Here is a 23,727-nt window from a genome sequence, read left to right as displayed (position 1 = left end):
TGATGAACACTTAAAAAATTAAGTGGATTTAGACTGAGGTAGCAGAGTAAAATTCACTTCTTGTTTCAGTCACAAATCCTGCTCACATTTTCTTTTAACTTACCTGAGTGTTTGAAAACATTTATTTTGATCCTTTTACAGAGTCTGTCCATCACCTGAACAGAGTCCTGGGCTCGCACATTTCCAGGGAAATTTGAACACTGGGGGTTCACTGCCAGATTTGACGAACCTGCATTTTCCTTCTCCTCTGCCAACACCTTTGGATCCTGATGATGTGTCATATTCGAGTATCAGTGGGGAGAACAGCACAAGCAACTTGCCAGCTGCTATGACTCACTTAGGCATAAGCAATTCTCCAGGTGCGTACCATACATTGTTGTGATCAAAAGCACACTCTATAAAAAACAAATAGGCGACAACAGCAGTTCTTAACCTTTTGACTTTGTGAGCACCCACTAAATAACTCCTGGAAACCAAACACTGTGGTTTAAGCAAGCAATTTATACAGTTTGACCCTCAAAACAATAAGTACGAATATATGGGATTTAATTTTCAGCGGACAGGATTTCCGTCATGGTTGTGTCAGAGTAACCCGTCTAACGAAATCTAAGTCAGGCTCTAGGTCTCAACTACCTGACAAGCAATGTATCCCTAGGAGAATTGTACGACCTAATATATATCTTTTCACTATCTTTTTCACCATAATGTGGTGAGGAACTATCAAGAATGCTGGTCAGTTACTATAAGACTTTTCCCTCAAGTGTTAAGGTATCAATTCCATCTAACTGCATTCAAGTATGAATATCATAGTTATTGGTGGTTACCAACAATTAAGCACTTTCCCCAGAGGGCGTTAAGTAACATACTCTACAACCGGTGAGCCTCCACAATATTTTTTACCTTTCTGACAAAATTCACTGTAAATTGGTTAATTTGTCAGTTGGAGAGTTATTAATTTTTGGTTGTAATTAATTATTTCATAATGAAATCAAGGTTGTCTCCTTAGACAAAAGATTATACTATAATACTAAAAAGACTTGCAATGAAGTTATTCTAAGGTCATGATTCAAACCTTAAATGTCCTTTTGTATAGTGTTAATAGTATTATTTTAAGGAATAAAACAGTTCAATAATACAAAACATTATAATATTTAGCTATCAGAAAAAGAGAAGAAAATATCATTACATATCACTTTAAAGACTCTAGCAACTTCATCATGTATTATTGTTCAATTATAATTTGACACTGTATTTTTCGTTCAAAATTCTGTCCAAGATGACTACGATCTAATATTATTATTTATAGATGTTTGGGGTGAAGAACTGTTAGTAATACTGTATTTAATAACAAATAATATTCAATTGCACAATGTATTATATGATATCTTAGAACAGTCTAACAAAGTTTTCTGTAATATAATTGCAATGAAAATGTCCAGTAATGTAAGATGTTTAAAATAATCAGATAAACTACCAAGACATTTTTTTTTGCATATATAAGGCAACATTTGTTTGTAAGATAGCATTAATATTTTTGCAAACTGCATTCCAAAATGATGTAATTGTAGTAATAAGAGTTCCAGCAACCATATGTGACCATCAAGAAGTAGATATTGAAAAAATGAATGTATTTATAGAGAATAGAGGTAGAAATGGTCTGTTATAAAGCAAATAAAGGGTTTGGATAATGTTTGCAGCTTGTGAGTTACCCAGTCTTACTTTATGTAAATGGGGTTAAAGAACATTCCAGATCCACCTCCCAGTCTTTCTAAGTTTTGCTTTTAGGATCATCTGCATTAAACTTTTTTAATGAAGAGTAGATGTTTGAGACTTTAGGGGCTCACCTAAATTGATATTTATTAATGGTATTACGTGCAATTACAGATGTTGTTGATGTAGCTGTTATTTGTAAACGAATACACATTTCTTATTTCAATTTATTATATTGATTCAAGCAAGATCCAAGTATATTATATTTATGTTGTAACTGAATAAAAGAAGATTGGTCATATTTCTAGAATAGTTGATACAACTAAAAATACCTTAGTCAGCCCACCTTTCACACAAAAAAGTCTTAATATGACTGGAAACAGACCGAAATCAACCCTCTCCTAAAGAAACTTCAGACCGATCTCCCTACTTCCCTTTCCAGCGAAAGTCATTGAAAAAGCTGTCAATAGCCAACTTGCCTCCTTCATCGATGAGAATAACATCCTCGACTGCTCTCAATCAGGCTTTAGGAAGAACCAAAGCACAGAGACCACCCTCATCGCCACGACAGACGACATCTGCTCCCTCCTCGACAGAGGAGAGACTGTGGCCCTCATTCTCTTGGACCTCTTCGTGGCCTTCGACACAGTCTCACACCACACCCTAGCCCGCAGACTCCACAATGCAGGAATCCGGAACAAAGTCCTCAACTGGATCCGCTCATTCCTCTCCGGCAGAACGCAGCGGTTAAGACTCACTCCCTTCATCTCGGAGCCCACGCCAACCACCTGCAGAGTCCCCAAAGGATCCTCCATCAGCCCCACCCTGTTCAACGTCTACATGGCCCCTCTCGCATCCATCATCAGATCACACGGACTCAAGATCGTATCGTAGGCAGACGACACACAACTCATCATCTCACTATCCAAGGAACCCAACATCTTGAAACACAACTTTCAAGAAGGAATGGAAGCATTCGCCAGGTGGATGAAGAACAACTGCCTCCAACTGAACACAGACAAAACCGAAGTACTCAACGTAGGCCCACATCCTGATGCCTGGAATGACAGCTGGTGACCCCCTGCCCTCTGGAACCCACCCCCTCCCACGGACCACGCACGCAACCTCTGAATCATCCTGGACTCCGTACTCAAAATGGATCCCCAGATCAATGCTGTCACCTCTTCCTGTTTTCATACCCTCTGTCTCCTATGTAAAACTTTCAACTGGATCTCCCTCGAACCCAGGAAAACCTTCATCCACGCCATCAGCAGCAGACTGGACTACGGCAACGGACTCAACAAGAACCTCAGCCGCAAACTCCAGAACATCCAGAACACTGCCGCCAGACTAGTCCTTAACCTACTGCATCACTGCCACATCACCCAACACCTGCGGGCACTACACTGTCTCCATGTCGAGAAGAGAATCGCCTTCAAGCTTCTCACCCACGCCCACAAAGCCCTTCACAACACCGGCCTTGCCTACATGAACCACCGCCTCTTGTTCCACGCACTCCAAAGATCCCTCCGCTCAGCCCAGCTTTCCCTCGCCACGGTACTGCGCATCAAGAAGACTAGAACAGGAGGTCGTTCCTTCTCCTTTCTCGCGTCCAAGGCAATGGAACACCCTCCCTTTCCACCTCTGCCAGTCTCTCCAAGTTCCTGAAGGACCTCAAGACTTGGCTCTTTGACGAATCATCATGAGCGCCCGGCACCGCACGTACCCTGATGAGCCATGGAAGACTTGGCCTTCGACAATACTCTGTGAGTGCCTAGGAGCTGTGCCCTTCTCCCCCCAGCGCCTTGAGACCCTTCCGGGTGAGTAGCTGCGCTTAACAAACCCCTGATTGATTAATATTGATCTTAACCCATTTGTTATGAGAAGTAGGCAAAGCAGCAATGAAATTCTCATCCTCATTTTTAAAATGAATATTTGCTATATAATACACAATTATAAAAATGGGAAGAGATAGGTTTTTATGATTATGGAAATATAGTGAAGAAAAGGGAGCAATAAAACTTATTTCCAACTCCATGCAAGTTAGGGACATATCTGTGTATCGTTTAACCAGAACCAAAGATGTTTATCAGAAAAAGCAACATGCACAATTTTTTTGTTCTGCCACAGGAATGGATGGTATTCAAAGAAAAATAAAAAATAATTTCGGTGTATTGCTTGGTAACATTGAAGGAGAATATAAAATTATCTGTTTAATCGAATCGACCATACCAGGATAGATAGAGTGAAATCAATTTTTTTTGCTAGGGATTTGTTTTTTTGTGCTCTAGGGAAGCATAGACGTTTATAACCAAAAACACATGAGAATTTGTCAACTGGATTTTAAAAAAGTATGCCACCAGGATTATTAATATACAGCAGAATATCGTCCGTATATGTAGAATATTTTTTTGCAGTTTCAAATCAGAATCCTTTAGTGTTAGTATGACGTCCAACCTTAGCAAAAAAAAAAAGTTCCTAAAGCTTAAATATAAAGTAGAGGAGAAAGTCAACACCCTGATCTGATTCTGCTTTCAATGGAGAAAAGGCGTGATAATACTACTAACAAAAATAGAAGCAAACAGAGTTTTATATAACTAAGAAACCATTTTAAGAATGCTTTAAAGAATACAATGCCATCTTAATGCGCTCAGCATAAAATTCTAATTACGGCTGTGAAAGGTGTATTCAGCATCTAGAATAATGCTGCAAAGGGAACAATCATTTAAGCTGTTTTGCTGATTATACTATATTTATTTTTATTATTTTATTCAAACATTTTACAGTGATACATTAATTACTCACAGTGCACCGTAATGTTAGCAAACTAAAGCCAAGACTCAGAGCAAGTTACAGAGACGATAAACATCGCTATTTGGGACATTATTGCAGAATCAATGCTTAGCCTCGTACAACCAATCAAATACATTATCCGTACCTTATATGGTCATCCTCAATATACAAAACCTCCCACCTGACTAAAATATAATATTAAATCCGGGAAAATGCAAGACCACATAAGTATGATCAATCAGGATTGTCCCCCTCCGGTTCTCCCGACTCTTTCCCAATAAGGTATTGCTTGTACAATCCCCAGAAACTTTTGGGACGATTTTGTAAGGTTAACAGTTCATTGTACAGTTCGGACTGTGTATTACAATATAACATATATGCACTGCAATTCTATGATTGGCAAGGAGTACACCTATTGCTATCAACCGTCTGACACCATTTTGCAGTTTCCCAGTATAGCCCAATAAAGCCAGCAGTGGGTCGGGAAAAAGTGAGAGCCCTGTGATGTTGTTTATGGCATGGAAGATCTGACGCCAGAAAGTCACAATCTGAGGGAAGAACCATGCAACATGCATGAATCCAGCCATGCCCATCCCGCAACACTCACAGCCTGCTGTATCTCAGACTGTATCGGAGCAGTCTCTCCGGAGTATAATAAACTCTTTTGAGGAACTTAAAGTGGATGAGTCTTTGGCTCCCGTTTAGCGAAATCTGTTGAGTAACATGTAGGAGAGTAGGGTCTGCAATCCTATGATCACCCAGATTTTTTGCTTTTGCTTCATTGGTTTACGACTTTCCCCGGCTGCGGGCCTGCCAATCAGACCCATAGCCTAGCTGTTCTCTCTCGAAATTAAAACACATGTACATTAGGTGCATCCACTAATTGGAACTGGGCCGCCCTATCAGTCCCTGTATCAGCATACCACAGGTATCCAGGGCATCGGTGTACACACGGCCTACCAGGGGCTGCAGCATGTATTATGCCACCCCTGGATGGCCGCCCAAATCTGACACAACTGGCTGCCCGACAGCTGGGGCAAGGTGGTGTAATCACCCGTTGCTGTAGGTGTAGTATTCCTATACCTAACCCTAAAATGGACGCATGGACTCCTGTCAGTCACTCCTATGGCAGGCCTTATCAATCCTGAAGGCAGAGTGCTGGGAATCATGCGAGATGGTGCTCTGGCGCGAGCTGAGCCCGTCGGCGGCTTGCGGAACCAAATCCTAATAGCCGTTCCATGGTGACGCGGGCCAACTACCTTAAAGGGCATTATAATCCTCGCGGTTATTTGCTAACTTTGGTATCGCATCACCCAAACATGTCGAGTAAGGTGTCATACGAATTGGAATACGAACCCCTCGCCAGTTCTGGCGACGGGGTTAGCATTCCACCCTTCTAGAGGGACACGACATGGAAGTAACCTTGAACCCCGGTTAAAGTTGACTCAAGCCTCAGCATCACAAAATGGATGCTGCCACCAGACACACGTCTGACCTCCTGCTGCTGGGAGACCTTCCAGCGAGGGGAGCTTGGACAAAGGGTTTCATGTCGAGGGCGGTGTTAGCACCATCCCAGACAGGGTTTGTGTATCCCAGGTAGGCAGGGCTGAAAGGAAGGTGATTGCAAGTGGCACCCCGGTGCTCACTGTGCATAGCCCGGCTCAAACTAGTTTCGGGGGCACACCAGCCCCTGAGCTGGGGCGAAGCCGGACAAAGGATAGGGGTGTAACCACCCCCCTCCTGGTCCCACCCATAGGTAGGACCTAGTCTCGGGCCAGCCCCTTTTCTTAGAATAAAGGTAGGAGCGAGTCCCCTTCCCAAATTGGATATTCTGAATCTTGAACTACTTTCCACGAAAGGAACTCTTGACTATTTCTGAAGACTCTCCCTTGTGGCTAAGGAGTAGCCACCCTGCACCAGCAGGCACCACCTAAGCGCTTGCGGTTTGCTGCACGTCTCTCCCACGGATCAAGACTGCCCAGCTCGACGAGTCCCGGGTTCCCTGCCATCTCTGACCTCTACCTACATCATCAGCTCAGCTGAGATTCGTAGGTGTGACGAGACCTGCGGGGCCGGCCATCTTCAGAACCTGCACGACGCTTATCTAGCACGCCCACCGAGGGACCCTCGAGTGAGTGCACCTAGGGTTTGAGAAGCCCTAACCCTGAGCAGCTCCAGCACCGAAGTCTGCCTCCCCAGCATCCACGAGATCTGCGTGGGGGCCCTTCTGCTCCTTGCTGCTCACCGCGTTGTCCGACCACTCGCCGACCGGCTTGTGGCCCTCTTCACGACGCACCACGACAGACTTCCATCACTGGTCTGGTTGCTCCAGACTGGCTCCCCTTCAACAGAGGAGTACCTCGGACCCTCCTGGTCCACTCCCGACGCCATCTTGACTCCACCGCGTGGGTTTGCCACTGCCAAGACCTGCTGCCCCATTCCTGGGCCCAGCATCATCGACAGCAGACACCTTCGTGGGACAGCTCGCCCTCCCTCCTGGTCGCCGCCGCGCCTCCTGGTCGGAGGAACAGCCGAGTCCGACGTCATCCACTCACCTGGTCGCGGTGACTTCAGCCGGTACCTTCCTGGTACCCACACGATCGCTGGTTAGCGCTTGAGAACTGAGTCCCCTCTGCTTTCAGGTTTCCTTCATCACCGATCCCGGCTTGGATCTCTCTGAACATCGACACTGGTCGCCTGCCAGCAACTTCTTCTTTCAGGCTCCTGAGACTACAACGAGGACTCCCGACATCTTGCTGAACCCCACGCAGCCGCAGCCTCTGGGCTAGGTAACTCGAGCATCTCGGTGCTCCATCGTAGGTTCACTCTACAAGTGTCCAATTCCTTTTTCGTTTAGTCCCACTGATCGGATTCCTCCGGAATCAGTAACTTTAAACTATCTAAACCTTTCCCATTCCACTTGCAGTGTAAATGGTTTGGTGCCCTTCGGGCATTTGTGTAAATTGTGCAACCAGAAGTATTTTCATAAGAGTTTTGTAGTGTGCTTAGCTCCCTGACTCATAAAGAGCCAGGGTAGTCTTGTTATAAATAAATATCCTTTATTTTCATAAACAACTTGTGTGTTGTCCTCTCACATTGGTGTTCAAGGGGTATATGTGATGGTAAACAGCTGGCTTAACACGCCCTCTAGAGTTTAGCCTGAAGACTGCTCTTGTCCACGCTACTAGGATAGCTGATCTATAAGGTTGACTTACAACCAATCATCAATAAGGGTCGTTTGGAATGATACACAGTGATCACTAGAATAGTGAGCACTACATATCAGGCCAACTTCTCACATTGGTGAGCAGCGGTTGGGATTTGAGCTTGCTGTTGTTTTACCACACACGTATCCTAAGAATATCAAGTTGAAAGATCACATAAGTACCCAGGTACATATAACTTAACTTAGAATACTCTGAGTTCTACTGAACCAGCTGTTATAGTGAAACAGGGACTAGCACACCCTGACTATAACTCTTAGCAAGGGATCAGTAGAGGAACACATAGTGTAGGTAGGTGCATCACTTACACCTCACTAGAAAGCATGTCGCTCCACGGAGAGTCCGCAGAGACTCCCTTAGTGAGCATCGACCCTCCACAGGTCGTGTCACGATATGCAGCTCTTAGCTTCAAGGAGATGAGACAACTGTGTGCCTCCAGGAAGCTAAACCAGGGTTCTAACCCTACCATCGCATTTCTGATAGGTCTCTTAGAGACGTACGATGCTAGGAGGTCCTCTAACACAGGTCCCCCCAATGCTGATGGGAACATGCCTCCCTTAGAGGGAACCCTTGGTGACCCAGACCTCGACCTCCATACAGAGGAGGAAGACGAGGAGGAGTTATCAGGAGACAAGGCAAACAAAGGTCCAGTGGTAGTCGGCAGGCTTACAAGGACCAACTTAAGCAGGCATGAGAATGGAACTGGGGGAGCCCAGGGCCCACGCTCAAGCAGGCCTAACATTGGGAACGGACGAGCTAGGTCTCTCTCCAGAGGCTCTAACAGATCTGTTCGTACACATGTCTCTCAGGCATCTTCTCAGAGAGGGATGACGTCCCCTCAGAGAAGGGAGCATGAAGCGAAGATGAGGGAAGTCAATCTGAGGATCGAGCGGGAAGAACTTGCCCTCGCCAAAGAAAGACTTGCCTTGGCCCGAGAACAGAAATTAAGTGGGTTAGATCCCACTGGTGGCAGCATTCTCATTAGAGAGAAAGACAGGGGTATAGATACTAGACACCTGAGTAAAATAGTGCCCCCTTTTAAGCAAGGGGACGACATCCACAAGTGGATAACTGCCTTGGAGAGGGCTTGCACTGTCCAGTGCGTCCCCCCAAGTCAGTGGGCAGCTATACTGTGGCTCTCCTTTGAAGGTAAAGGACGAGACAAGCTCCTCACTACTAGAGCTGAGGATGCAAACAACTACCAAGTCCTGAAGAATACACTGATTGATGGGTTCGGCTTAACCACCGAGCAGTACCGGGTGCTGTTCAGGGACACCCAGAAAATTCAGTCTCAGGATTGGACTGACTTTGTCGATTGTGCCACTAAGGCTTTAGAAGGCTGGTTGCTGGGTAGCAAGGTTACTGATTACACAGGATTGTACAATCTTATCATGAGAGAACAGATTTTAAACAACTGTCAGAACCAATTGTTGCATCAGCACCTTGTCGACTCAGATCTGACCTCTCCCCAAGAATTGGGAAAGAAGGCAGACAGATGGGTCAGAACAAGGGTCAAGCAGAACCAGACTCAGAACCAGGGTGGTCAGAAGAAAGCAGACCAGAAGGGTAGTAACAAGAACGAACAAAATGACCAGAAGTCTTCGACAGGTCCCCAACAAACCAAAGAGGGTGGGGGTCAGGCTTCACAGAAGAAGAAGACTCAAGAAGGCCAGTCAAAAAGGTGGTGCCAATACTGTAAAAGTAAGACTCACTGGTTTAGTGAGTGCACCAAGAAAGGAGGGCAAACTCCTGCCACTGCAGCCCCTAAGGCACCTGCACCCCCTAGTACAGTCAGCAGTGGTAGTGCGCCTCCCAAGACATTAGTTGGGTTAACCTTGGGAACCGAGGGGAGTGATGACTTAGTCGGCACGCTCACTCAGGCCGTCCTTGTCTGTACAGGGGATATGGATATGTCCCCTGATGCCAGTCCCAATACTTTGGGCAAATACAGACAGACACCTTTGATCAATGGAAAAGTGGCTCAGGCCTACAGGGACACTTGTGCCAGTGTCACCATGGTGACGCCTAACTTTGTGGACCCTGGACAGATCATGCTAGGTACCGATTACCTAGTGACCAATGCCAGCAACGTCACTACCAATCACAGTATGGCAGTTGTTGATTTCTCCTGGGGAGGGGTAAGTGGCCCGAAAAAGGTTGTGGTTAGTTCAGACCTCCCCGTAGAGTGTCTGTTGGGCAATGATTTGGAAACGTCACAATGGTCAGAAGTGGAGCAGAGGACTCACATGGAAATGTTAGGCTTGCCAGCACATGTCCTTGCTGTGACCAGGTCACAGGCCAAAAGATGCCCCACTGAACAGGTGCTGGATCCTGGAAGAACGGACCAGACACCTTCCAAGAAAAGGAGCAGTAAGGGTAAGGCTTCGCCTTCCCCCTTGCCCCAGGTCGTGGATCAAGTCTCTGAGGAGGCTGACCTTAAAGAACTGAGGGAAACTGAGCCGAAAGAGCTTGAACCTGGTCAGGTTGAGTTTCTGGGCTCAGGGGGACCCTCCAGGGAAGACCTGGGGAAGGCACAGTTAGACTGCCCCTCACTTGAACCCCTCAGACAGCAGGCTGCTGCTGAGGCTGCAGGGAACGCCACAGGTACCCACAAAGTGTACTGGGACGATGGACTCCTGTACTCCGAGGCAAGAGACCCCAAGCCTGGCGCGACCAGGAGGCTGGTCGTCCCCTTGTCTCTGAGAGGTTTCCTTCTTACCTTGGCCCACGAGATTCCCCTTGCAGGTCACTTAGGCCAGAATAAGACTTGGGACAGAATTATTCCACACTTTCACTGGCCCCACATGTCCGAAGATACAAAGGAGTTTTGCCGCTCCTGTGTCACTTGCCAAGCCAGCGGTAAGTCAGGTGGCACGACAAAGGCCCCCCTCATACCACTGCCGGTGGTGGGGGTACCCTTTGAACGAGTGGGGATCGACATTGTCGGACCAATGGAACCCCAGACAGCATCAGGGCACAAGTTTATACTGGTGGTGGTGGACCACGCCACCAGGTATCCTGAAGCTATTCCCCTTAGGACCACTACAGCACCTGTTGTGGCACGAGCCCTAGTTGGAGTGTTCTCCAGAGTGGGCTTCCCTAAGGAGGTCGTCTCCGACAGAGGTGCAAACTTCATGTCGGGATATCTGACTGCTATGTGGAAGGAGTGCGGTGTCAATTACAAATTCACCACACCCTATCACCCACAATGCAATGGGCTTGTTGAGAGATTCAACAGGACCCTAAAAGGGATGATTCATGGACTACCTGAAAAGCTTCGGCGGAGATGGGATGTCCTGATACCCTGCCTCTTGTTCGCCTACAGAGAGGTCCCGCAGAAGGGGGTTGGCTACAGCCCTTTTGAACTTCTGTTCGGACATCCTGTCAGGGGACCCCTTTGTTTGGTAAAGGAAGGATGGGAGAGACCTCTCAAAAAGCCGGCATCAAACATTGTGGACTATGTGCTCGGTCTCCGCTCGCGGATGGCTGAGTACATGGAAAAGGCATCTAAAAACCTTGAGGCGAGCCAAGAATTACAAAAAGCTTGGCACGACCAAAAGGCTGTCCTGACTGTCTATCAGCCTGGGCAGAAGGTGTGGGTGCTGGAGCCAGTGGCCCCGGCAGCACTCAAAGACAAATGGTCTGGGCCCCACACGATCATTGAGCAAAAGGGAGAGGCCACCTACTTGGTAGACCTGGGAACTCCCCGGAGCCCCCACAGGGTGCTCCATGTAAACAGGCTCAAGGCATATGTCGACAGGGAGGGCATGGGCTTGCTCATGGCCACAGATGAGGGACAGGAGGAGGAGAGTGACCCTCTCCCGGACCTGCTCTCTCAGAACCCTGACGATGGGTCAGTAGATGGTGTTGTCTTTTTTGGCAGCCTCTCTGGACATCAACAAAAGGATTGTAAACAGGTTCTTCAATCCTTTCGACATATGTTCTCTCTGACGGCCAGTCAGACCAATTGGTGTACCCATGAGGTCGACACTGGGGACAGTCTGCCCGTAAAGAGTAAAATCTATCGGCAGCCTGATCATGTCAGAGACTGCATCAAGACAGAGGTGCAGAAAATGTTGGAGCTGGGAGTCATTGAGCCCTCGGACAGCCCCAGGGCTAGTCCAGTAGTTCTCGTGCCAAAACCTCACACCCAGGGCGGTAAGAAAGAGATGAGGTTTTGCGTGGACTATAGGGGTCTCAATGCAGTCACTAAGACTGACGCCCACCCGATACCAAGAGCAGACGAGCTTATCGACCGGTTGGCTTCGGCCGACTACTTAAGTACGTTTGACCTGACAGCTGGGTATTGGCAAATCAGGTTAGCTGAGGAGGCCAAGCCCAAAACAGCATTTTCTACCCCGGGTGGGCACTATCAGTTCGTGGTAATGCCCTTTGGTTTGAAAAATGCACCTGCCACCTTCCAAGGGCTGGTGAATCAAGTTCTCACTGGGTTGGACGACTTCTGCGCGGCGTATCTGGACGATATCGCTGTCTTTAGCTCCACCTGGGAGGATCACCTGGTCCACCTGAGGAAAGTGTTAGGGGCCCTGCAAAAGGCAGGCCTCACTATCAAGGCCACTAAGTGCCAGATAGGGCAGACACAGGTTGTATACCTGGGCCACCTTGTAGGTGGAGGCCAGGTTCAGCCATTGGAGAGCAAAATACAGGCCATCCAGGACTGGGCTCCTCCAACCACCCAGACTCAGGTTCGAGCTTTCTTGGGCCTGACTGGTTATTACCGGAAATTTGTCAGAAATTATGGATCCATTGTGACCCCGCTAAACGATCTGACAAGTAAGAAAATGCCAAAAAAAATTCAGTGGACAGCCAGCTGTCAAAAGGCATTCGATGACCTAAAGCAGGCCATGTGCACAGCGCCTATCCTAAAGAGTCCAGACTACTCCAAAACATTCATTGTCCAAACAGACGCTTCTGAGTTGGGTGTGGGAGCTGTTCTATCTCAGCTGAATTTTGATGGTCATGACCAGCCCATAGCTTTTATTAGCAGGAGGCTGACCCCCAGAGAGAAGAATTGGTCAGCTATTGAGAGGGAGGCCTTTGCTGTGGTTTGGGCCCTGAAGAAGTTGAGGCCATACTTGTTTGGCACTCACTTCAAGATTCAGACCGACCATAAGCCCCTCTTGTGGCTAAATCAAATGAAGGGTGAAAACCCCAAACTACTTAGGTGGTCCATTTCCCTACAGGGGATGGACTTCACAGTGGAGCATAGACCTGGCACTGATCATGGCAATGCAGATGGGCTCTCCAGGTATTTCCACTTAGAGCAAGAAGACTCACCTGGTCAAGGTTAGCTTATTGTCCCAAAGTTTGGGGGGGGGGGGTCATGTAGGAGAGTAGGGTCTGCAATCCTATGATCACCCAGATTTTTTGCTTTTGCTTCATTGGTTTACGACTTTCCCCGGCTGCGGGCCTGCCAATCAGACCACAGCCTAGCTGTTCTCTCTCGAAATTAAAACACATGTACATTAGGTGCATCCACTAATTGGAACTGGGCCGCCCTATCAGTCCCTGTATCAGCGTACCACAGGTATCCAGGGCATCGGTGTACCCGTGGGCCTACCAGGGGCTGCAGCATGTATTATGCCACCCCTGGATGGCCGCCCAAATCTGACACAACTGGCTGCGCGACAGCTGGGGCAAGGTGGTGTAATCACCCGTTGCTGTAGGTGTAGTATTCCTATACCTAACCCTAAAATGGACGCATGGACTCCTGTCAGTCACTCCTATGGCAGGCCTTATCAATCCTGAAGGCAGAGTGCTGGGAATCATGCGAGATGGTGCTCTGGCGCGAGCTGAGCCCGTCGGCGGCTTGCGGAACCAAATCCTAATAGCCGTTCCATGGTGACGCGGGCCAACTACCTTAAAGGGCATTATAATCCTCGCGGTTATTTGCTAACTTTGGCATCGCATCACCCAAACATGTCGAGTAAGGTGTCATACGAATTGGAATACGAACCCCTCGCCAGTTCTGGCGACGGGGTTAGCATTCCACCCTTCTAGAGGGACACGACATGGAAGTAACCTTGAACCCCGGTTAAAGTTGACTCAAGCCTCAGCATCACAAAATGGATGCTGCCACCAGACACACGTCTGACCTCCTGCTGCTGGGAGACCTTCCAGCGAGGGGAGCTTGGACAAAGGGTTTCCTGTCGAGGGCGGTGTTAGCACCATCCCAGACAGGGTTTGTGTATCCCAGGTAGGCAGGGCTGAAAGGAAGGTGATTGCAAGTGGCACCCCGGTGCTCACTGTGCATAGCCCGGCTCAAACCAGTTTCGGGGGCACACCAGCCCCTGAGCTGGGGCAAAGCCGGACAAAGGATAGGGGTGTAACCACCCCCCTCCTGGTCCCACCCATAGGTAGGACCTAGTCTCGGGCCAGCCCCTTTTCTTAGAATAAAGGTAGGAGCGAGTCCCCTTCCCAAATTGGATATTCTGAATCTTGAACTACTTTCCACGAAAGGAACTCTTGACTATTTCTGAAGACTCTCCCTTGTGGCTAAGGAGTAGCCACCCTGCACCAGCAGGCACCACCTAAGCGCTTGCGGTTTGCTGCACGCCTCTCCCACGGATCAAGACTGCCCAGCTCGACGAGACCCGGGTTCCCTGCCATCTCTGACCTCTACCTACATCATCAGCTCAGCTGAGATTCGTAGGTGTGACGAGACCTGCGGGCCGGCCATCTTCAGAACCTGCACAACACTTATCTAGCACGCCCACCGAGGGACCCTCGAGTGAGTGCACCTAGGGTTTGAGAAGCCCTAACCCTGAGCGGCTCCAGCACCGAAGTCTGCCTCCCCAGCATCCACGAGATCTGCGTGGGGGCCCTTCTGCTCCTTGCTGCTCACCGCGTTGTCCGACCACTCGCCGACCGGCCCTCTTCACGACGCACCACGACAGACTTCCATCACTGGTCTGGTTGCTCCAGACTGGCTCTTGCTCCCCTTCAACAGAGGAGTACCTCGGACCCTCCTGGTCCACTCCCGACGCCATCTTGACTCCACCGCGTGGGTTTGCCACTGCCAAGACCTGCTGCCCCATTCCTGGGCCCAGCATCATCGACAGCAGACACCTTCGTGGGACAGCTCGCCCTCCCTCCTGGTCGCCACCGCGCCTCCTGGTCCGAGGAACAGTCGAGTCCGACGTCATCCACTCACCTGGTCGCGGTGACTTCAGCCGGTACCTTCCTGGTACCCACACGATCGCTGGCTAGCGGTTGAGAACTGAGTCCCCTCTGCTTTCAGGTTTCTTTCATCACCGATCCCGGCTTGGATCTCTCTGAACATCGACACTGGTCGCCTGCCAGCAACTTCTTCTTTCAGGCTCCTGAGACTACAACGAGGACTCCCGACATCTTGCTGAACCCCACGCAGCCGCAGCCTCTGGGCTAGGTAACTCGAGCATCTCGGTGCTCCATCGTAGGTTCACTCTACAAGTGTCCAATTCCTTTTTCGTTTAGTCCTACTGATCGGATTCCTCCGGAATCAGTAACTTTAAACTATCTAAACCTTTCCCATTCCACTTGCAGTGTAAATGGTTTGGTGCCCTTCGGGCATTTGTGTAAATTGTGCAACCAGAAGTATTTTCATAAGAGTTTTGTAGTGTGCTTAGCTCCCTGACTCATAAAGAGCCTGGGTAGTCTTGTTATAAATAAATATCCTTTATTTTCATAAACAACTTGTGTGGTGTCCTCTCACATTGGTGTTCAAGGGGTATATGTGATGGTAAACAGCTGGCTTAACACGCCCTCTAGAGTTTAGCCTGAAGACTGCTCTTGTCCACGCTACTAGGATAGCTGGTCTATAAGGTTGACTTACAACCAATCATCAATAAGGGTCGTTTGGAATGATACACAGTGATCACTAGAATAGTGAGCACTACATATCAGGCCAACTTCTCACAAACCTTACAACATTACCGCCACATGCTGTCGTCTAATGCTACCCCCAAGTCTCTTTGCCATTCCAGCCTGGCTTTGGTGTACTGTGTTCTCCTGAATTCTTGCAACATGTCATCTATGGTAGATACCGGCTTATTGGGAAATGCAGAGCGCAAAAAAAAAGAGAGGTAAATTAGTTCGGGGGGCTCATGCAAGTCATCACGAGGAGCGCACGCAGTGCATGCCTGACCCTATAAAAATGAAACTGTGTGAGTGGTTTGAAGTCATGCCCCTTCCCCACTATCTCGGTCCACATACGGGCCTTACCCTCAGAAAATAGTGCACCCATGGTAGTGATGTTGAGTGACCTTAGAGCTTGTATAACCTCTTTTTTGTGCTCACTGGTAGCCAATTGCACCATTCCACCGGTAACAGGTAACAGGGGGGGAGTACAGGAGTCGGTCAGTCTGTCTTTTTAATAAGTTGTGCCATGCATCTGCTGTCGAATTGATAGAGTCCGGAACTCCAGTATGTCTAATTGGGGACTGAAACAGTCTCTGGGGAAGAGGGCCAGGACTAGCTGCCACCTTTTCAATATGCAAATGAGGGAGTTTCTGTGGGCCATGGATCCAGTGATGTGCATGTGAGAACTGAGAATTATATCACAGAATTGCAAAGTCAGGAGCACCGAGGCCACCCATGGAATAGGGCAATGTGAGAATATCTCATTTAACCAGCAGGTGTTTACCAGCCCAGGCCAGTTTCACCATCAGTGAGCGAATAATCTGGAATATGTGTTTCGGAAGCATCATCGGAATGTTTAAAAATAAAAATCTAGGAAGGACTACCATTTTTATCAAGGAGATGCAACTCATTAATGACAATGGCAGATGTATCCACAGGTCTATATCTTCCTCAAGCCAAGTAATAACTTTGCCATAGTTCTCGCTCATCACCAACTCTGAGTCCGCATGGACATGCACACCTAGATAGTGCACCGGTTCAGAGGACCACTGCAGTGGGAAGTCTAAAGCTATTGGTGTCATGACCGGGGTCAAAGGAAATATAATGGTTTTAGCCCAATTAATTCTAAGACCAGATATTTCGCTAAACCTCATCACCTCATGAATTATGGTGGTTAGATTAGACCCTGGCTCTCGAACATATAGCAGCATATCGTCCTCATATGCCGATACAATAAGATTGTAATTAGGAAAGCGAATCCCTCTGTGACCGTGGTATTCTCTTAAGGCACACGCCAATTGCTCCACCACTATGGCATATAACAGCGGGGACAGTGGGCAGCCCTGCTATGTGCCCCTTGAGATCCTAATAAGTGATGTGACAATGTCCCTGATCCGACACAAGACTGCTTTCATGAAGGCCCATTCCACAGAATTAAATGCTTTCTCTGCGTCTACAAAGCCTGCAGCAGCTTTAATCTCAGGCTTTACATGATGAATAGTTCCAAAAACTGTCCTCAGATTGTATGATAAAGTGCGCCCCGGAACAAAACCCGCCTGCTCCGGCCTCACCAAGATCGGGACCAAGGGAGCCAGCCTGTTCGCTAAGACTTTAGCAAATATTTTGGTATCCACATTCAAAAGCGACAGTGGCCTATAAGACGAGCATTCATTTGGGGCCTCCCTGGCTTCAGCAATGTTACTATGAAGGCCGCCCTCATCGAAGGGGGCATAACTCCATTCTCCCCCCCATCTCTTCAAACAGAGTGATCAGATGCGGAATAAGCAGCTCTTTATATGCTTTATAGAAGGACAATTTACCTATTGAGTTGCGCTGGGAAAATGATCTGCTGCACGTCGTCACAAATTAAAAACGCTGCTGTTCTCATGATCGGTGTTCTAGGTGTCTGATTGTCGAGGGTTTTTTTGTTACGGGTTTCCATGTTAGCGCCGGGACACTCTTGGGGGTAGCCGTGCGCTCTATAAATACACATTAACACTGAAGCCCGTCCTGTCCCGGGGCACTACCATCATGCATGGCATTAAGGGCAATGCATATTTCGTTGGGGTCCAGAGGACTCATGAGATGCTCCCTCTGTTCGTTAGTAAGCCATGGCAGTTGTATATATTCTAAATATTCCAGAATGGCAGTGTCATCTGCCACTACCTTGGAGCTATACAGATCCGCATAGTATTTGTTGAACCTGTTGGCTAAATCTGTTGGGTCCCTCAGCAGGCTGCCACTCGAGACCCGCAATTCGGTCCGTGCCGGACTCTCTTTGCTGACGCAACAACGCTGCGAGCACTGAGCCAGGCCTCTCACCTTCCCTGTAGGTTTTAGAGATGGCATATTTCCCCATATGCTTCAGCTCACTGTCCGCTACCTCATGGTATTGTTCAAGTGTTTTTTTCCAAAACTTCTGAGGCCCAGGTTTCCCCCCATTAAGAACGTCCTGTTCCATTCTGCCCAATTGTCTCTCGAGAGTCGACAACCGGTTTCTGATTGAGCGAAGGACCCCTGCATGCATGGAAATGTTCAACCGAATCAATATTGGTCTGAAAAAAAGTTCTTCTGTGGCTACAGCCAGCTCTGTCTTTAAAACTGTGTCTCGGAGAGAGTATGGAGGGAACCTCCACGTAAAAAGAGCGGCCCTCTCGAAGGAGCCACCACATCAAGCAGAATAGGGGAATGGTCAGAGAATGAATGCAGCAATACTGTGCAGGCGCGCACCCGAGGGCCAGCCAGTAGTCAATTGTGGTGTGGATATCATGCAGGGCTGAATAATGCGTGAAACCTCCTGCTCCGGGAGATCTAGCGCACCAGACATCAATAAGATCCAATTGAGTGGGGATATCACATATAACTCTAGCTGCTGTCGAGGGACGACTGGAAGGACCCCTCGAGCGATCCAACAATGGATCCAGAACACAGTTGAGATCACCCCCCTTCATGTTTATGGTAGTGTGGTGTCTTTCCGCATTCGTGCGAATAATGTATTAAATAGCCTTAAATGTTGACTACCTGTACATCCAAGCCTTTTCCGTAACACCTAGAAAGTGCATATCTACCATTTGGGTCAAAATCCCGCGCTTCCACCGAAATCCCTGACTTCGAGTTAACCCATGTAAGCCCTCCCCTAGCATGAGAAGTGAACCTTGTGGCATGAAATAGACCGAGGAGCTGCTTACAATTGAGCATATTACTATTAAGAGACAAGTGCAGCGCCACATCAACCTCATGCCGTTTAAGATAAGCAACTATTTTACGCAACTTCCTAAAGTCATTTAGGCCCCTAACGTTCCAGGTTAAAAATTGGATTCTGCTATTATGTCCCTGTGCCACCTTGTGTTGTCATTTATACCTTACTCCTGCAATATGTGCCCATCCCTCCAATTGCAGCTGTCTTAATGCTTGAGTCCTATATACATTTTGCACGCACACTGTGAAGTCTAAACCTAAAACATCACCCACCCACCCACGCCATGCAATCCCCAACTAAGCATAAGCAATACATTGCATTCCCCTTCCACTTCTAAACATTGCATTAGCTAGTGCTAGGACAACAAAGCAAAACTCGCCATACAGTGTGTAACACACAGGGACGGATGTTCCCAGCAAATGCACTTAGTTCTCCTGTGCAGCTCACCGCCCGTCCACAATTCACCCCCGGAGGAACTTGTACACAATAGAGAAGTAAGCAAGTAAGTAATGTTATTGGCGTTATTTACGCTTTTTAGCCCCAGATCTGTCAGTGACCCAGTTATCCACCATGCAACTGTATCCTGACAAGTCGAAAGTGATATATATATATATATATATATATATATATATATATATATATATATATATATATATATATATATATATATATATATATATATCCATCCATCCATCCATCCATCCATCCATCCATCCATCCAACACAAGTTTGCCTGGAATGAGATAGCCCAAACAAGGATTCGATATCAGCAACTTTAATTTGGTTGAGGATGCAGCGTGACAGAACAGCAAAGTACTTCTCGGTAATTTCGTCCAGCCCTACGCGTTTCATGCTCTCGCACTTCCTCAGGGGCACAGGCTTCACTGAGAGTGCCGGTTTCACGGTGATTTTATCGGGCATCCGTTTGAAAACTTGCTGCACCCCGCCCATGTGGGCGTGGCCATCCCTTTGGCCTCCTGGTACTTGTGGTGCCTTCAATTTTAATGCAGTGAGTCACCATGTCGCATTCTTCTGTTAAAAAACATTATAATCCCAAGTGGGTTGAGAAGCTCACCCCGCTGTTGTCACACCTTCGTTTATTCCTCAATCGGCATCCCTGTCCATAGGTCGCCCTGACACTTAAGCAAAGCGGCAGACTGCACAAATAGCTGGGCTCCTCTCGCGGTTCAGGCGGTACCGCTACGAATCCAACACAAGTTTGCCTGGAATGAGATAGCCCAAACAAGGATTCGATATCAGCAACTTTAATTTGGTTGAGGATGCAGCGTGACAGAACAGCAAAGTACTTCTCGGTTATTTCGTCCAGCCTTCGTAATAGAAGAGTGCGACATGGTGACTCACTGCAGTAAAATTGAAGGCACCCCAAGTACCAGGAGGCCAAAGGGATGGCCACGCCCACATGGGCGGGGTGCAGCAAGTTTTCAAACGGATGCCCGATAAAATCACCGTGAAACCGGCACTCTCAGTGAAGCCTGTGCCCCTGAGGAAGTGCGAGAGCATGAAACGCGTAGGGCTGGACGAAATTACCGAGAAGTACTTTGCTGTTCTGTCACGCTGCATCCTCAACCAAATTAAAGTTGCTGATATCGAATCCTTGTTTGGGCTATCTCATTCCAGGCAAACTTGTGTTGGATTCGTAGCGGTACCGCCTGAACCGCGAGAGGAGCCCAGCTGTTTGTGCAGTCTGCCGCTTTGCTTAAGTGTCAGGGCGACCTATGGACAGGGATGCCGATTGAGGAATAAACGAAGGTGTGACAACAGCGGGGTGAGCTTCTCAACCCACTTGGGATTATAATGTTTTTTAACAGAAGAGTGCGACATGGTGACTCACTGCAGTAAAATTGAAGTCCCCACCGACGCACAGCGACCCGACAAACCTACGACGCCGCGGCCGTCAACGCACTCAACACCGGCCGGAAGCCCACCTTCTGCCGGGCTGCCCCGAAACGCTTCCACGGACCCTTCACCTACACAGCCTGCAAGTTCACCTGCCTCCGACCATGCACCGCGCCCGCCAAGCCAAACTCCAGCAGCGACCTCAAGTGCATCCTGCTCAACACCCGCTCCGTCCACAGACACGCCGTCGAACTCTGGAACCTCCTCGACACAACCTCACCAGACATCGCCTTCCTCACTGAAACATGGATGAACGCCTCCTCAGCCCCCGCCATCGCCATCCCGGATGGATACAAGATCATCAGGAGGGACCGCGTCAACCAAACCGGAGGAGGCATCGCCATCGTCCACAAGAACACCATCCGCATCACGACCGACGCCGACGACACCTACGCCGAACACCTACACTTCCAGATTCACACCGATCCAAAGACGACCCTCAGAGGCACCCTCATCTACAGGCCCCCGGGACCACGCACCCATTTCAGCGAAGACATCACGGACTTAATCAGCCCACACGCCCTCCCCTCCGCCGACTACATCCTCCTAGGGGACCTCAACTTCCACCTGGAGAACAACAAGGACCGCGACACCGTCACCCTGCTGGACAACCTCACCAACCTTGGACTCAAGCAACTGGTCAACACCCCCACCCACTACGCCGGCCACACGCTTGATCCCGTCTTCTTATCCAGCAAGCACATCGCCTTCAGCCACTCCACCGGACTTCACTGGACCGACCACAGCTGCGTCCACTTCAGCTTCAGAAAAACCACTACCCACCACCACCCACAACAGGTTCCTCACAGAAACTGGAGCAAGATCACCGCCGACCAGCTCACCACTTCCCTCAGCCAGAACCCACCCGCCAGCACACCGGACCCCAACGAAGCAGCCCGCAACTTCACGCAGTGGCTGACCGCCTGCGCCGACGACCTTGCACCACTGAAGAACCCTCCCAGCAACCCCAGAAGCAAGAAGGCCCCCTGGTTCACTGACGAACTCAAGGACTCCAAGAAGACCTGCCGCACCCTCGAGAAAGCCAGGCTCCTCGACCAGACCACTGACAACATGACCGCCCTCAAACACGCCACCCGCAAGCACCACCAGCTCATCCGCACCACCAAGAAGAAATCACTGAAGGATCAACTGGACAACAACGCACACGACAGCAAGGAACTCTTCAGCATCGTCAAGGAGTTCTCCAACCCCAGCACCGGCAACAACGACATCACCCCTTCACAAGATCTCTGCGACTCCCTCGCCTCGTTCTTCAACTGCAAGATTGCCGACATCCACAACAGCTTCGGCGCACCATCCACGCACCCAACCGCAGAACCAACGCACCCTACCGCCACCCTCCGCACCTGGACCACGGTGACCACCGAAGACATAGCCCGCACGATGAACACCATCCACTCCGGATCTCCGACTGCCCCCTGCCCCCACCACGTCTTCAACAAGGCCGACTCCACCATCGCACCCCAACTCCGAGACGTCATCAACACCTCCTTCGACACCGCCACCTTCCCGGAGAGCTGGAAGCACGCCGAGCTCAGCGCCCTGCTGAAGAAACCAACAGCGGACCCCACCGACTTCAAAAACTTCCGCCCCATCTCGCACCTCCCTTTTCCTGCCAAAGTCATTGAGAAGATCGCCAACAGACAACTTGCCACCTTCCTCGAGACGAATGGATGCCTCGACCCCTCGCAGTCCGGTTTCAGAGCCAACCACAGCACTGAGACCGCCCTCATTGCAGCCACCGTCGACATCCGAGCCCTTCTCGACAACGGGGAAACAGCGGCACTCATCCTCCTGGACCTCTCCGCAGCGTTCGACACGGTCTGCCACCGCACCCTAGTCCAACGCCTCATCAACACCGGCATCCAAGAGAAGGCACTGAAGTAGATCATCTCGTTCCTCGCCGGAAGAACACAGAGTCCGCCTCCCCCGTTTCAATCCGAGGCCACCGAAGTCATCTGCGGCGTCCCGCAAGGATCATCACTCAGCCCCACCCTCTTCAACGTCTACATGAGACCTCTCACCACCATCGCACGCTACCACAACCTCAACATCATCTCCTATGCCGACGACACCCAGCTGATCCTCTCCCTCACCAGAGACCCCGACACCGCCTGAACCAGCCTTCACGAAGGGATGAAAGACGTCGCCGAGTGGATGAAGAACAGCCGCCTGAAACTGAACTCAGACAAGACGGAAGTCCTCATCCTGGGACCATCACTGTCCGCCTGGGACGACTCCTGGTGGCCCCCAGCCCTGGGTACCGCCCCCAAACCAACAGACCACGCACGCAACATGGGCTTCATCCTGGACTCCTCCCTCTCGATGACCAGACAAGTCAACGCCGTCTCCTCTTCATGCTTTCACAACCTCCGCATGCTCCGCAATATCTTCCGTTGGATCCCGACCGAAACCAGGAAGACGGTCACCCAGGCCCTCGTCACCAGCCGACTGGACTACGGAAACACCCTCTATGCCGGAACCACAGCCAAGCTACAGAAAAGACTCCAACGCATCCAGAACACCTCCGCCCGACTCATCCTAGACATCCCCCGACGCAGCCACATCTCCGGCCACCTGAGGGAACTACACTGGCTCCCCGTCAACAAGAGGATCACGTTCAGGCTCCTCACCCACGCACACAAGTCTCTCCATGACCTGGGCCCTAAGTACCTCAACGACCGCCTGACCTTCCACACGCCCACCCGCCAGCTACGGTCTGCTAGCCTCGCCCTCGCCGCCGTACCACGCATCCGAAGAACCACCGCCGGAGGCAGATCCTTCTCCTACCTGGCGGCCAAGACATGGAACTCCCTCCCCATCCACCTTCGGCTGACCCAGGACCACCTCGCCTTCAGGAGACAACTCAAGACCTGGCTGTTCGAGCAGTAGCGGACCCCTTCCCCCAAGCGCCTTGAGACCCTTCCGGGTGAGTAGCGCGCTATACAAGTGTTTTGATTGATTGATTGATTGACAAGTACCAGAAGGCCAAAGGGATGGCCA

At 49.5% G+C, this 23,727-nt stretch overlaps 1 protein-coding gene across 5 annotated transcripts in view; it reads left to right on the top strand.

Annotated features, from left to right (window-relative positions):
- CRTC3 (CREB regulated transcription coactivator 3) overlaps window positions 1-23,727 on the top strand; it is a 1,114,890-nt gene that overhangs the window by 974,013 nt on the left and 117,150 nt on the right. For all 5 annotated transcript variants that reach the window (XM_085644305.1, XM_085644304.1, XM_085644303.1 and 2 more), the window contains one exon: window positions 142-359. In XM_085644305.1, coding sequence (XP_085500431.1) covers window positions 142-359 — 218 coding nt within the window. The remainder of the gene's footprint in view (window positions 1-141; window positions 360-23,727) is intronic.

The sequence above is a fragment of the Triturus cristatus genome, chromosome 3_1 (genome assembly GCF_964204655.1).
Source record: "Triturus cristatus chromosome 3_1, aTriCri1.1, whole genome shotgun sequence".
In the NCBI taxonomy this organism is placed as follows: domain Eukaryota; kingdom Metazoa; phylum Chordata; class Amphibia; order Caudata; family Salamandridae; genus Triturus; species Triturus cristatus.
This window is presented reverse-complemented; position numbering and strand designations above follow the sequence as displayed.